Source organism: Jaculus jaculus, chromosome 16 (genome assembly GCF_020740685.1).
Source record: "Jaculus jaculus isolate mJacJac1 chromosome 16, mJacJac1.mat.Y.cur, whole genome shotgun sequence".
Lineage (NCBI taxonomy): Eukaryota > Metazoa > Chordata > Mammalia > Rodentia > Dipodidae > Jaculus > Jaculus jaculus.
In genome coordinates, this window is record NC_059117.1 from 39,150,316 (window position 1) to 39,165,070 (window position 14,755).

Genomic DNA, 14,755 nt, shown 5'->3' on the forward strand with positions numbered 1-14,755 from the left:
CCTCTCTAATAAATAAATAATATATATTAAAAAAAAAAAAAGAAAGTAAATCAGGCCTTCACTGGAGGGACAGTTTAATGGTTAAGGCACTTGCCTGCAAAGCCAAAGGACCCAGGTTTGATTTCCCGGGACCCACATAAACCAGATGTACAAGGTGGCCTGTGTGTCTGGAGTTCGTTTGCAGCGGCTGGAGGCCCTGGCGTGCACATTCTCTCTGTCTGCTTCTCTCTCTCAAATAAATAAAAATAAGGTAGGGAAAAAAAGTGAATCATATGAAATTGTGTTAATTTTGTAGTAAGGCATTGTGGCACGTGCCTTTAATTCCAGCACTTGGGAGGCAGAGGTAGGAGGATTGTCATGAGTTTGAGGTCACCTTAGACTACATAGTGAATTCCATCCAGGTCAGCCTGGGCTAGAGTAGGAATCTACCTCGAAAACAAATTATTTATTTACTTATTTATTTGTTTGAGAGACAGAGAGAAAGAGGCAGATATAGGGAAAATGGATATGCCAGTGCCTCTAGCTAACTGAAAACTCCAGAAGCACGTGCCACCTTGTGCATCTGACTTATGTGGGTCCTGGGGAATCGAATCTGGGTCCTTAGGCTTTGTAGGCAAGTGTCTTAACCACTGGGCTATATCTCCAGCCCCAGCATGTTTTCATAAAAATATTTAAAAAGTATTTAATTTTATTTGTTTGACAGAGAAAGAGGGAGAGAGAGAGAGTGAGAGAGAGAATTAATGGGTGTGCCAGGGCCTCCAGCCACACTGCAAATGAACTCTAGATACATGCACCACCTTGTGCGTCTGGCAAACGTGGGTCCTGGGGAATTGAACCTGGGTCCTTTGGCTTTGCAGGCAAACACCTTAACCAATAAGCCATCCCTCCAGCCCATAAAAAGTATTTTTTTTTTTTTTTTTTTGAGGTAGGGTCACACTCTGGTTCAGGCTGACCTGGAATTAACTCTGTCATCTCAGGGTGGCCTTGAACTCACAGCGATCCTCCTACCTCTGCCTCCCGAGTGCTGGGATTAAAGGCGTGCGCCACCAGGCCCGGCTTCATAAAAAGTATTTTTATTTATTTATTTATTTATTTTTTATTTATTTATTGGAGAGAGAAATTATGGGTCTGCCAGGGCCTCCTGCTACTGCACATGAACTGGGTACATGTACCACTTTGTGCATCTGGATTTAGGTGGTTATTGGGGAGTTGATCCCAAGCTTTGCAAGCAAGTGCCTTTAACCGTTGAGCTATCTCTCCAGCACTGTTTGTTTTTCTTTTTTCTTTTTTTTTAAATTATTTATTTATTTATTTGAGAGCGACAGACACAGAGAGAAAGACAGGTAGAGGGAGAGAGAGAGAATGGGCGCGCCAGGGCTTCCAGCCACTGCAAACGAACTCCAGACGCGTGCGCCCCCTTGTGCATCTGGCTAACGTGGGACCTGGGGAACTGAGCCTAGAACCGGGGTCCTTAGGCTTCACAGGCAAGCGCTTAACCGCTAAGCCATCTCTCCAGCCCTGTTTTACTTTTTTGTTTCACATGTGCATGTGTATAGAGTATGTGTGTTGTGCTGCATTATTTGTGGGATGTATGCCTGCATGTGTGCAGATGCGTATGCTCTGTGAGTGAATGTTCTTGCAGCAGTCAGAGGAGAACAGAACTTGGGCCCTTCTCTTTTGCTCATCTGCCTACTTCCTTGAGCCAGGATCTCTACCTCAAACAAGAGCTGTTACTCTTCGGTTAGTGAGCCCCACAGTTCTCCAGTCCCCACTTTACAGAGTTGGGTTGCAGACATGCCTGGCCACACCCAGCTTTTTACATGGGTGCTGGGGAGTCTTAACTCTGGCAGATTTAGCCCTTGTGCTTAAGCCGCAGGTGCTGTTAACCACTAGGCCGTCTCTGCAGCCTCACTGTGGGGGTCTTATGCTCACTTTATTGAAACTTCAAAAAGACACGTGAGGCAGTCAGTCACAGTGCTTTTATAGTCAGGAAGCAAAGAGAGAGGAACGCTGGTGCCCAACTTCCTTTCTTCTCTTTTCAAAAAAATATTTGCAAATAGAGAGAGAGAGAGAGAGAATGGGCACACCAGGGCCTCTAACAACTGCAAATGAACTCCAGATGCTGTACCACTTTTAGTCCATCTGGCTTTATATGGGTGCTGGGGAATCGAACCCAGGTCGTTAGGTTTTGCAGGCAAGTGCCTTAGTCATTGAGCCATCTCTCCCGCCCCTTGCTTTCTTCTTCTTTTAATGTGTTGTAATTATTTTTTATTGCATTAGGTCTCTCTCTTTTTATTTATTTATTTTTTTCCTTGTTTTTTTTCTTATTCTGCCAGGACCACAGTCTCTTTCCTCTACAGTTCAACTTTTCTGGAAAAACCCTTATAGACATAGCCATAGTTGTGTTTCCATGGTGATTCTTTTTTATCTATCTATCTATCTATCTATCTATCTATTTATTTATTTAGTCTTTTGAGGTAGGGTCTCACTGTAGCCCAGGCTGACCTGGAATTCATTATGTAGTCTCAGGTTAACCTCGAACTCACCATGATTCTCCTACTCTGCCTCCCAAGTGTTAGTATTTATTTTTTGTTCATTTTTTTTTAAATTTTTATTTATTTATTTATTTGAGAGAGACAGACACAGAGAGGAAGACAGATAGAGGGAGAGAGAGAGAATAGGCGCGCCAGGGCCTCCAGCCTCTGCAAACGAACTCCAGACGCGTGCGCCCCCTTGTGCATCTGGCTAACGTGGGACCTGGGGAACCGAGCCTCGAACTGGGGTCCTTAGACTTCACAGGCAAGTGCTTAACCCCTAAGCCATCTCTCCAGCCCAATTTTTTGTTCATTTTTATTTATTTATTTGAGAGCAACAGACAGAGACAGAAAGAGGCAGGTAGAGAGAGAGAGAGAGAGAGAAAGAGAATGGGCACATTAGGGCCTCCAGCCACTGCAAACAAACTCCAGATGCATGCGCCGCCTTGTGCATCTGGCTAATATGGGCTGGAGAGATGGCTTAGTGATTAAGGTGCTTGCCTGTGAAGCCTAAGGACCCAGGTTCAATTCCCTAGATCCCACACAAGCCAGATGCACATGTTGGTGCATGCTTCCGGAGTTATTTTTTGCAGTGGCTAGAGGCCCTGGCATGCCCATTATCTCCCTCCCAGGTGTGGTGATGTACATCTTTAATCCTAGCACTCAGGGGCATGAGGTAGGAGGATTGCTGTGAGTTCAAGGCCAGCCTGAGACTACAGAGTGAATTCATGGTCCGCCTGGGCTAGAGCAAGACCCTACTTGAAAAACCAACAAAAAATCTTATTTATATGTTTGCGAGGAGAGAGAGAGAGACAGACAGAGAGACACATACACACAGAGAGACTGAAAGAGAGAGAGAGAAAATGGGTGCGCCAGGCCCTTTTGCCACTGCAAATGAACTCTAGGGCCATGTGCCACTTTATGCATCTGACTTTACCCTGGTACTGGGGAATCGAACCTGGGCTGTCAGGCTTTTCAAGTAAGCACCTTTAACCACTGAACCACCTATCTCTCCAACCTACTTCTGGCCTTTAAAAAACAGTTTATTTATTTATTTGTAAGCAAAGATAGAAGAGAGAGAGAGACAGACAATGGGCCCACCAGGGCTTCCAGCCACTGCCAATGCACTCCAGATGCATCTGCCACTTAGTGCACCATCTAGCTTTACATGGGTACTGGAGAAATGCACCTGGATTAGGCTTTGTAAGCAATTGCCTTAACTGCTGAGCCATGTCTTCACCCCCACTCCTAGTTTTTTATTTTATTTTTAAAAATTTTTTAAATTTAATTTATTATTATTATTATTATTATTATTATTATTATTATTATATTTGTTTGAGGTAGGGTCTCACTCTAGCCCAGGCTGACCTGGAATTCATTATGTAGTGTCAGGGTAGCCTTGAACTCACAGTGATCCTTTTACCTCTGCTTCTTAAATGCTGGAATCAAAGGCATGCGCCACTATACCCGGATTCCTGGCTTTTTAATTTTTTTTTTTTGAGGTAGGATCTCACTCTAGCCCAGGCTGACCTAGAATTCATTCTGTATTCTCAGGGTGGCCTCTAACTCTCAGCGATCCTCCTACCTCTGCCTCCCGAGTGCTGGGATTAAAGGCGTGTGCCACCACACCCTGCGTAAATGTTGATTTTGACTAATCAGAACTAAACAAAAATGAAATTGGATGTACCAGCTGAGATGGGAAAATGCCAAAAGTAGTTTGAGAGGAAGCCACGTGCTGGCGTCCATGGGTTGCTTCCTGTCCTTGTAGATTCAACAGCAAAGGAATAAGGATGACTTTTTTTCTTCTCCCCCCCCCCCCCATTTTGAAACTGTGAAACCTATAATGTCACTTGAGCAGTGAAGGAGATTTTTATTCTTGGCCAAGAATAGGAGAAGTGAGATATAAATTTGGAGATCAACTTCACTTTGCAGGTTTCAGGTTATTGTAGGGTCTCAGTTTAGCCCAGGCTGACGTGGAACTCACTTTGTAGTTCCAACCTGGACTCAAACTCTCAACAATCCCCCTACCTCTGCCCCCACCCCAGATTAAAGGCTTGCGCCACTATGCCTGGCTCCCTTTCTTTTGAAGGACAAGGCTTCCTACAGATGTGCGTTACTTTATGAAAGGGTCCTGTGAGTGAGGGAGCCTCAACTCAGGGGCTGGGGTGCCTGACTCTCAGGCCACTCAAGCTCTGCTGAGTCAGAGGCTCTGGGTTCTTTGCCTGGAGGGATTTAAGAATGAACCTCGTGGATGAGAATGATGATACTTATTTTCTTTCTTTTCTTTTTGATATTGCGAGGTAGGGTTTTGCTCTAGCCCAGGCTAACCTGGAATTTATTATTTAGTCTCAGGGTGGCCTCGAACTCTGGGTGATCCTCCTACCTCTGCTTCCCGAGTGCTGGGATTAAAGACATGCGCCACCACACACTCAGCTTTATTTTCTTTCTTTCTTCTTTCCTTTAATTTTTTTTTTAAACTTACTTATTTGAGAGAGAAAGAGAGAATATGGGTGTCCCAGAGCCTATTACCTCTGCATACGAACTCCAAGTGCATATACCACTTTTTGCATATGGCTTTACATGGGTACTGGAGCATTGAGCCTGGGGCTGGCAGGCGTAGCAAGCAAGCACATTTACTGAGCTACGTCCCCAGCCCACCTTAAGTTTTTTTTTTTGGTTGCTTTTTAAAAATTTTTATATTTTTTTTAATTTTTGTTTTTTAAGGTAGGGTCTCACTCTGGGTCAGGCTGACCTGGAATTCACTATGTATTCTCAGGGTGGCCGCAAACTCACGGCGATCCTCCTACCTCTGCCTCCCAAATGCTGGGATTAAAGGCGTGTGCCACCATGCCCGGCAAGTTTTTTTTTTTTTTTTTTTTTTTTTTAAGATAAGGTCTTTCTCTAATCCAGGCTGACCTGGAATTCACTATATAGTCTCAAGGTGACCTTGAACTCACTGTGATCCTCCTACCTCTGCCTCCTAAATGGTGGGATTAAAGGAGTGCACCATCATGCCTGGCCAAGAATTTTATTTTTTATTTATTTATTTGCAAGCAGAGAAAGAATGACCATGTTAGGGCCTCTAGCCTCTGTATACAAACTCCAGATACATGCACCAATTTGTGTATCCTGCTTTATGTGGGTATTGAGGTCTTGAACCCGAGTTATTAAGCTTTATAGGCAAGTGCCTTAACTGCTGAACCATCTCTCCAGCCCTGTTTTCAAAATTTATTTATTTGCTTGTGTATCTGTATGCCAGGGTCTCTGGCCACTGCAAACAAATGCCAGATGCATGTGCCATTTGTGTGTGTGTGTGTGTCCATGCGTGCGTGCGAGCATGTGTGTGCGTGTCTGGCTGCACATGAGTTAGGAATTGAGCCCAGGCCTCAGGCTTTGCAAACAAACACCTTTAACCATTGAGCAATCTATCCAGCCCAGGATAAGTTTAAAAGAGAAACTTTATTACGGGGAGAAAGCAAGTTTAGAGGAAAAAGTTTATTACAGAGAGAAAGCAAACTTTATTGTACAGAAAAGTGAAAGAAGGCTCCAGCTCACCAGTAGAGCAGCAACCTGAACAGGGCTCCAGAAAAGCGCAAAAGTCAAGAATTCTGTGCAACAGACATGTTTGAATCTCCCGATCTCACATAAAGCCAGATGCACAGTGACGCAAGTGCACAATGTCACACGTGCGTACAAGGGGCCCACGCAAATGGAGTTCGTTCTCAGCAGCTGAAGGCCCTGGCATGTCTGTGCTGTTTCTCCCTCTCTGCCTCTTTCTTTCTCTCAAAGTAAATTTAAGAGAGAGAGAGAGAGAGAGAGAGAGTATTTTTGCATCTCCAAGTTAGGAAAAATATAACCTTAGGGCTGGAGAGATTGCTTAGTGGTTAAGGCATTTGCCTGTGAAGCCAAAGGACCCCTATTGAATTCCCCAGGACCCACGTAAGCCAGATGCACAAGGAGGCGCATGCATCTGGAGTTTGTTTGCAGTGGCTGGAGGCCCTGACATACTCATTCTCTCTGTCTCTTTTCTCTCTCTGCATATAAGTAAATAAAAATATTTAAAGAAAAAGACCATTATTTTGGTGACACATGTTTGTGCTTCTACCATTCAGGAAGTAGAGGTAGGAGGATCAGTTCTAGGTCATTTTCAGCTACATAGAGTTAAGACTGGTCTGTACATGAAACCTTGTCTCAAAAAGTACCTTAGGGGCTGGAGAGATGACTCAGCTGTTAAGGCACTTGTCTGCAAAGCCTAAGGATCCAAGTTCAATTCTCCAGAACCCATGTATAGCCAGATGCCCAAGGTGGAATATGTGTCTGTAGTTCGTTTGCAGTGGCTAGAGGCTCTGGCAGGTCATTCACTATCTGCCTCTCTCTCTCAAGTAAATAAATAAATTATATATACACACACACACACACACATATATATATATATATTAAGCACCTCAACCCAACCCCCCAAATATAACTGCCCCCCCCCAAGAAAAACCAAAAAAAACCCAAAATGCTAGTTTTTTTTTTTCCTTTGTTTTGGGGTCCTGCAACACAATGCAGACAGTGATTTTAGAGGATTGCTAGAGGCAGGCTGGGCAGGTTTGAAGCAGTGGACCTCTCCCCCATTATCCTGAAGAGAGAAACACTGGCAGATTCCTTGGTGGCCTTATCCAGGGCCTGATAAGATTAAGAGTCCTTGCAGGTTTTCAATGCCTTCAGGGAGCTCAGATATTTCACAGGCCTGTTCCTGCCTTTCCTGAGGCAGTATTAAGTGCATTTCTGGGTTTAGCTTTTGATTTTTTTTTGACTAAAATTTTCCAAATACAAATTTACCTTTTACTTGTACATGGCTGATTTTTTCTTTCTTTCTTTTTTTTTTTTTGCTTTTCGAGGTAGGGTCTCACTCTAGCCCAGGCTGATCTGGAAGTCACTCTGTAGTCTCAGGTGGCCTCGAACTCATGGTGATCCTCCTACCTCTGCCTCCCAAGTGCTGGGATTAAAGGTGTGAGCCACGACGCCTGGTTTACATGGCTGATTTTTAAGGTCTTGTATTTACTTTTGGTGTGGGTTCTGTTTGCAGTATTTCATAAATGAGGGAGACAGCCCTTATAGGTGACCCCACTCTTTCCTACAAGCTCAGGGCTCATTACAGAAGTGGTGGGTGCAAGAGGGTAAAGGACAGAGGGTCCTGGCTCCCCTGTTCCCTTCAGTGTCCTGACTGCAAATCTCAGAGTAGAACCATGAGCACTGTGCAGCCAGCCCCAAGGTTTTCCTGGCTGGCTTCAGTCTGGTACCTTAAACATTCTAGAAACTGCTGAGGGTGTCAAGACACTAGCTGTGCTGGACCAAATTCCTTATACCCACATGTATTCCACATCCGGCCTTTGGCTCTGGACACACCTGGGGAGGGCAGGACACTGGCCAGTGTCGTGTCACAGTAGCACTGAACTGGGCATCACACCCTGGAAATGCTTTGGATTGCTCATTGGCATTCTGTGCTGCTCGCTTTGGAATCCCAACAGGTCTCATCTTGGGAAGCCTGGGGCACCCCCTTTAGGAAAAGTTCTTTGCAGCCACTTCTGGGACACCTGTAGCCATGGGTTTGAAAGGACAAAACAGAGACAGGGTCACCAGGGCAGGAGAGGGTAGGGAAGCCACAGCCTGGCTAGGGCACAGCTAGCAAGAGTGCGGGCAGCGGGCAGCGTGGGTCTTGCTGGTGCGATTTCGGGAGGCCCAGTGGAAGAAGTGTTAGGAGAAGCGATAGCAGAGGAAGGGTAGGGTCTGGTCCAGGTAGGCTTGGAGAGAACGCCAGAGGCTAGGCCGTATCCAGAGAACAGCCTGGCCCGCCTGTGAGTCTACAGCTCTGCTTTATTGGAGAAATGCAGTCAATTGGGGGAGACAGAATATACAAATATGATGCAGGTGAGGTTAACGTTGCTAGGAACGGCGCAACACAGTTGGGGCAGGAGAGGAAAAAAGAGGAATGGAGTTTGTAGGCGACCAGAAAGAGGGGAGATAGGAATAAGGGCAGAGCTGTTTTGGAGCTGAGATCCACTTTGATCTGATTCAGGAATCCCTTGCTAAGTGGGACACTTCCTTGTAGTCGTGACCTCTTTGCTCTGTCTCTAGGCTAAATCTTCATTCAGTCTTATATGACTTCGCTTGCTGGACTAAATTACCTTGTCAAGTAGGTCTTCCTTTAGTGTTACTTTCTCAGTAGAGCCTCCCCACTCCTGGCCTCCTTAGTCTCTATTTAAAATGTGCAGAAGGCGGGGTCTGGTGTTTGCATGTCTATAGCCCAATACTTGGGAGCAGATGCAGGAGTTCAAGGTCATCTGCAATTACATTGTCAGTTCGAGGTTAGCCTGGACTATCTGAGGCCCTGTCTCACACACACACACACACACACACACACACACACACACACACACACGCGCGTGCGCGAAAGAAAAAGAAAAAGATGCACATTAGGTTTACGGTCTTTACCATTTCTGGGTATGTAGTTCAGCAGTGTTGAGTACCCGTTCAGCATTGCACAGCGATCTCCAGAACTCATTTCATCTTGTGAAACTGTCACATTGAGCAACTTCCCACCCTTTCTTTTATTTATTTATTTGAGAGCACGAAAGAGGCAGGCAGAGAGAGAGGGAGAAAGGGAGACAATGGGTGTGCCAGGGCCTCCAGCTACTGCAAACGAACTCCAGACGCTCCAGATGCGTGCGCCACCTTGTGCATCTGGCTTACGTGGGACCTGGAGAATCGAACCGTGATCCTTTGGCTTTTCAGGCGAATACCTTAACTGCTAAGCCATCTCCCCAGCCCCCATCCTTTCCACCGCATTCAACTAGTATCTTCAAATTTGACTACTGTAGGTATTTCCTGCAGAGTAGGTGCCTGCTATTTGAATAATCTCCAGGTCTGTGCAGTGCGTCCTTCCATTCTTGTCACAATGTCCCCTGCCCTGTCCATTCACTTCTTTCCCACACTGTGAGTGGGGCCCCCTCAAAAGCTCTGGAGCCGGCTCTGCAGTCCACTGTCCTCTAGCGTAGCCGTGGTGTGCTGGGGGAGCTCAGGATTAGGAAACCAATGCATGACCAGGAGCGCAACGAAGGCCCCGCACCCCAGTTACACCCCAGCCTGTCTCTTCAGGTCACTGCCCACACAGTTCCTCTGCACTTGTTTCTTGAGTCACCACACACTCGGTCCCTCAAACAATAGAAATTTATTCTAACCATTCTAGAGGCCAAAAGTCGAGGTCTGTGGGGAGCAGCACCTTGCTCCTTCAGAAGTGCTAGGCGAGGAGCCTTCCTTGCCCCGTTAGGCTGGGCCTCACTCTCCAGCCAGGTCTACAGAGTAGAATGCACTATGTAGCCCAGGCTGGCCTTGAACTCCTGGTGATCCTTCTGCTTCAGCCTCTTTTTTTTCATATTATATAATTCTGCTTTATTCTTTCAAAAATGTATACATCCATTGGGCAAGGAATGCTTTTCATTAAATTATCAATATTAAATGCACTTAATCATTGTGTATAGATTAAATCAAAGTAGCTAAGAACTAACTTTCAGGCAAAATGTTTTACAAAAGAAAATAAAAAAAGAATTTCAAGCCTGAATACCTCAGCAAGTAATGAAATGCACTGGGAGTTCCTATCCTGCAGGAGACAAAAATTCAAGAGCAGGCAGGGGGACACAGGCTACACTGGTGAACAGATGCCACGTGACAAGGAGAACCCACCAACTGAGGATATAGCTTACACCAGAGATATTCACTGAATGGGCCTGTGTGTTCCCCTGCCTCAGCCTCTTGAGTGCTGGAGTTACACATATGAGCCACCATGCCTGGCTCCATTTATCTGCCTGTCTGTCTTATCTTTGTCTCACTGTGTACCTAAGCTGGCCTCAAACTCATGATCTTCCTGCCTCAGCCTCCCAAGTATAGGAGTTACAGGTGTGTGTCACAAGACTCTAATGTAAGGACACTTGTCATGGGGCATGGTGGTCCACACCTGTAATTCTAGCACTTGGGAGGTAGAGGCAGGAGACCCAGGAGTGTAAGATTATCCTTGGCTACATAATGAATTTGAGACCAGCTTTGTCTACATGAACCCTGTCTTAAAAATTAAAACCAGGCCGGGTGTGGTGGCACATGTCTTTAATCCCAGCACTTGGGAGGCAGAGGTAGGAGGATCATCGTGAGTTCGAGGCCACCCTGAAACTACATCGTGAGTTCCAGGTCAGCCAGAGCTACAGTGAAACCCTACCTCAAAAAAAAAAAAAAAAAAAAAAAAAAAAAAAAAAGGCTGGGCGTGGTGGCACACACCTTTAATCTCAGCACTTGGGAGGCAGAGGTAGGAGGATTGCTGTGAGTTCGAGGTTGCCTTCAGACTCCATAGTGAATTCCAGGTCAGCTTGGGCTACAGTGAGACCCTACCTCGAAAAACCAAAAAAAAAAAAAAAAAAAACAACAAAATGCCGGGTGTGGTGGCGCACACCTTTAATCCCAGCCCTGGGGAGGCAGAGGTAGGAGAATCTCCATGAGTTCGAGGCCACCCTGAGACTACATAGTGAATTCCAGCTCAGCCTGGGCTATAGTGAGACCCTACCTCAAAAAAAAAAAAAGTTGAAAACAGGCCCGGGTGTGGTGGCACATGCTTTTAATCCAGGCACTCTGGAGGCAGAAGTAGGAGGATCGCAGTGAGTTTTGAGGTCAGCCTGGGGCTACAGAATGAGTTCCATGGTCAACCTGGGCTACAGTGAGACCCTTCCTCAAAAAAATTAAAAACAAGACACTTGTCATAGGTTTTTTGGGCCCATTTCTGTAAGCTAGTAATATTGTATTTATAGATAATTGTTCCGGGCTGGAGAGATGGCTTAGCGGTTAAGCGCTTGCCTGTGAAGTCTAAGGACCCCGGTTCGAGGCTCGATTCCCCAGGACCCACGTTAGCCAGATGCACAAGGGGGCGCACGCGTCTGGAGTTCGTTTGCAGAGGCTGGAGGCCCTGGCGCGCCCATTCTCTCTTCCTCTCTCTATCTATCTGCCTCTTTCTCTCTCTGTCGCTCTCAAATAAATAAAAATAACAAAAATAAGATAGATAATTTTTCCAACTAAGGTCACATCCACAGGTCCTGGAGTTGTCCCCTTTCAAATGAAAGGACCTTCCTCCTCCTCGGATGACGCCTGCTCACGGTTCAGTTTGCTCACCGTCTAAGGAGGCCTTTTACTGGATGGCTGGGGGTTATCTAGTTAGCCACTCCATATGGGATGGGAGGCCTGGGCATAGTCCTGCTTCCTTGTGCTCCCTAAGTGCCAAGAAAATGATTGGACAGAAAAGAAACACAAATGGCCTATTATCATAGCTCCAGTGAAAGAGTGCAGATATATAGATACAGGGATTTTAATTTTTTTAAGCATGGATCAGGTGTGAATGCCAATGAGCTTATGTAATAAATGTGATAAGGAACAATGTCCCCTTCAGGGACCTAACAGGGCTGGAATCAAATGATTGGCTGCGTTGACTGGAAGGTCACGATCTCTTCGACCCTCCCTCCTCTTGGGGCCCCACCACCTCTGTGTGACCTTTGGATAGCTAAATGTCATAGAAATGAAATGGTCCTTGAAGCTTTGGGTTTCAGGAACCCTGTGGGGATTTCTGGCTAGCATTTCCATTCCTATCTATCAATCTGGATGCTGCTCTCTCTCTCTCTCTCTCTCCCTCCCTCCCTCCGCTGTGGCCCTCCGCTCTGCCACATCTCCACCTGCTAAGTGCCTTCAGCCTGAGACCCTGGCCTTAGAGTATGAGGCCTGTCATCACCTCGGCCTTGTCTGGCTGTGGTCCAAACTCCCAGTGCCCAGTGTGGGCAAGAGTGAAGGGGGCCCAGTGGTTCACTGTGAGAGACTGGGGAAGTCTGTGAGACTCTAGTGTGGAGGTTTGATGTCACTGATTTTAGTCTTATCTTTCAGATTCATCCTCTTCTGAAGATGTTTCCAGAACAACAGAAAGAGGTAAGTCAGTACAAAGTTGAAACTAACTAGCCTATGCTTTTTGCTGCCCTGCAGGTTAGCCCATGCTTTAACCAGAAACAGCGGCACCTCAGAAGGGGGCTAAGGGAAGAAGCGAGCTCCTGCTCTCCTGCCTACTTCCTGCCCACCATAGGTCTTCTGGTTTTGGTTCCAGTGAATGCGCTGTAGAGTACTCTGCCACCCACTGCTTCTTACAGGCACCTCCTATGGTGACTTGGGAGAATTCTCCCAAGCTCTGCCTCCCACCCTCAGCCTAACTAATTCTTTTCTGGTCTGCTTGCTTGGTTTTCCAGTCCATTGATTCATCCCTGGACACTTCTAGCTTTAGGTAACAACCCAGGAAATCCACTAATTTTCATTTGGCCTTGCTTGTTGCCTCTCAGAGCTTTGGGGTACTCCCCCAAGTCAGACAAGGCTAGTCTTTCCTGACTGTAGTCTGGACTCATAGGCCACCAAACCCCAGCTTCCATATGTGAAATATACCCTTAAATGTATTATTCCCTTATATAAAATATAACCTACCCATCTTCCCATGTATCATTCACTTACTTAGAGTCTCATATAGCCGACACTGGCCTTGAACTCACTATGCAGTGTAGACTGTATAGTAATCCTTATGCTTCCACTTGCCAAATGCTGTGATTATACCATGCCCAGCCCATCATATACTTTAAATTTTTTCTAGACTACTCATAAAGCCAAGTGTAATGTAAATGCAGTGTTATATTGTTTGAGGAAAATGACTAGAAAAAAGTCTGTCACTTTTATTATAGACGCAAATTTTTAAAATATATTTTATTTATTTATTTGATAGAGAAAAAGAGGCAGAGAGAGAGAGAGAAAGAGGGGGAGAATGAGCATGCCAGGGCCTCCAGCCATTGCAAACGAACTCCAGATCCATGCGACCCCTTGTGCATCTGGCTTACGTGGGTACTGGAGCATCGAACCAGGATCCTTTGGCTTTGTAGGCAAACACCTTAACTGCTAAGCCATCTCTCCAGCCCCTACATGCAACTTTTTCTTTTGCAAAAATAATTTAATTGGCTGGGTGTGGTGGTGCATGCCTTTAATCCAAGCACTCTGGAGGCTGAGTGTGGTGGTTTGAATAGAATAGATGGCCCCCAATATATTCAGTTGTTTGTTTGTAGTTTGCATCTGCTGGCTACCTGGCTGGAGGCAATGTCACTGGGTGATCTTAAGGTGTGGTAATGGGTTTCGGATTTCAATCTAAAGATATGCAAAGTGTGCCTAGCTGGAATTCCTGAAGTGTACTGTGGCTTTTGACTTTTAGGCATGTGCTTCTGTCTCTCTGCTTGGGCCTATGAAGGCAGGTCAGCTTCTTCTGACATTATGGAACTTCTCCTGGATTTGTAAGCTTCAATAAATATCCCTTCCTCCATAACTGTGTCTGGTCTGGAAGTTCATCTCAGCGAACCTGAGTCTGTCTGCTACACAGAGGTAGGAGGATTGCCATGAATTCAAGGCCACCCTGAGACTCCATAGTGAATTCCAGGTCAGCATGAGCTAGAACGAGACCCTACCTCGAAAAACCAAATAAATAAATAAATTAATTAATTAATTAAAATAAAATGCGAGAGAGCAAGAGTGAAAGAGAGAGAGTGAGAGAGAATTGGCCTGCCGGGGTCTCAACCACTGCAATCAAACTCCAGATGCGTGTGCCCCCTGGTGTGCAGGTGCGACCTTGCATGCTTACATCACTGTGAGTCTGGCTTACATGGGACCTGGAGAGGCGAACGTGGGTCCTTAGGCTTCGCAGGCAAAAGCCTTAACTGCTGTAGCAGACAGCTTCAGGTTCACTGAGATGAACTTTCAGACCAGACCCAGTTATGGAGGAAGGGATATTTACTGAAGCTTACAGATCCAGGGGAAGTTCCATAATGGCAGAAGAAACTGGCCTGCCTTCACAGGACCAAGCAGAGACAGAGAAGCATAAGCCTAAAACCAAAAGCCACAGCACACTTCAGGAACTCCAGCTGGGCACACTTTGCATATTTTTAGATTGAAACCTGAAACCCATCACCACACCTTAAGATCCACCCAGTGACACTGCCTCCAGCCAGGTGGCTAAAGATGCAAACTACAAACAAATAAACAACTGAATATATTGGGGGTCATCCATTCTATTCAAACCGCCACAACTGCTAAGCCATCTCTCCAGCCCTTTTATTTATTTATTTGAGAGAGAG

General features: G+C 45.8%; 1 protein-coding gene across 1 annotated transcript in view; it reads left to right on the forward strand.

Annotated features, from left to right (window-relative positions):
* The window catches only part of Snx10 (sorting nexin 10), a 79,517-nt gene that overhangs the window by 28,790 nt on the left and 35,972 nt on the right, over nucleotides 1–14,755 (forward strand). Inside the window, exon 2 of the mRNA XM_045136171.1 lies at nucleotides 12,489–12,530. Coding sequence (XP_044992106.1) covers nucleotides 12,507–12,530 — 24 coding nt within the window. The 5' untranslated portion in view covers nucleotides 12,489–12,506. The remainder of the gene's footprint in view (nucleotides 1–12,488; nucleotides 12,531–14,755) is intronic.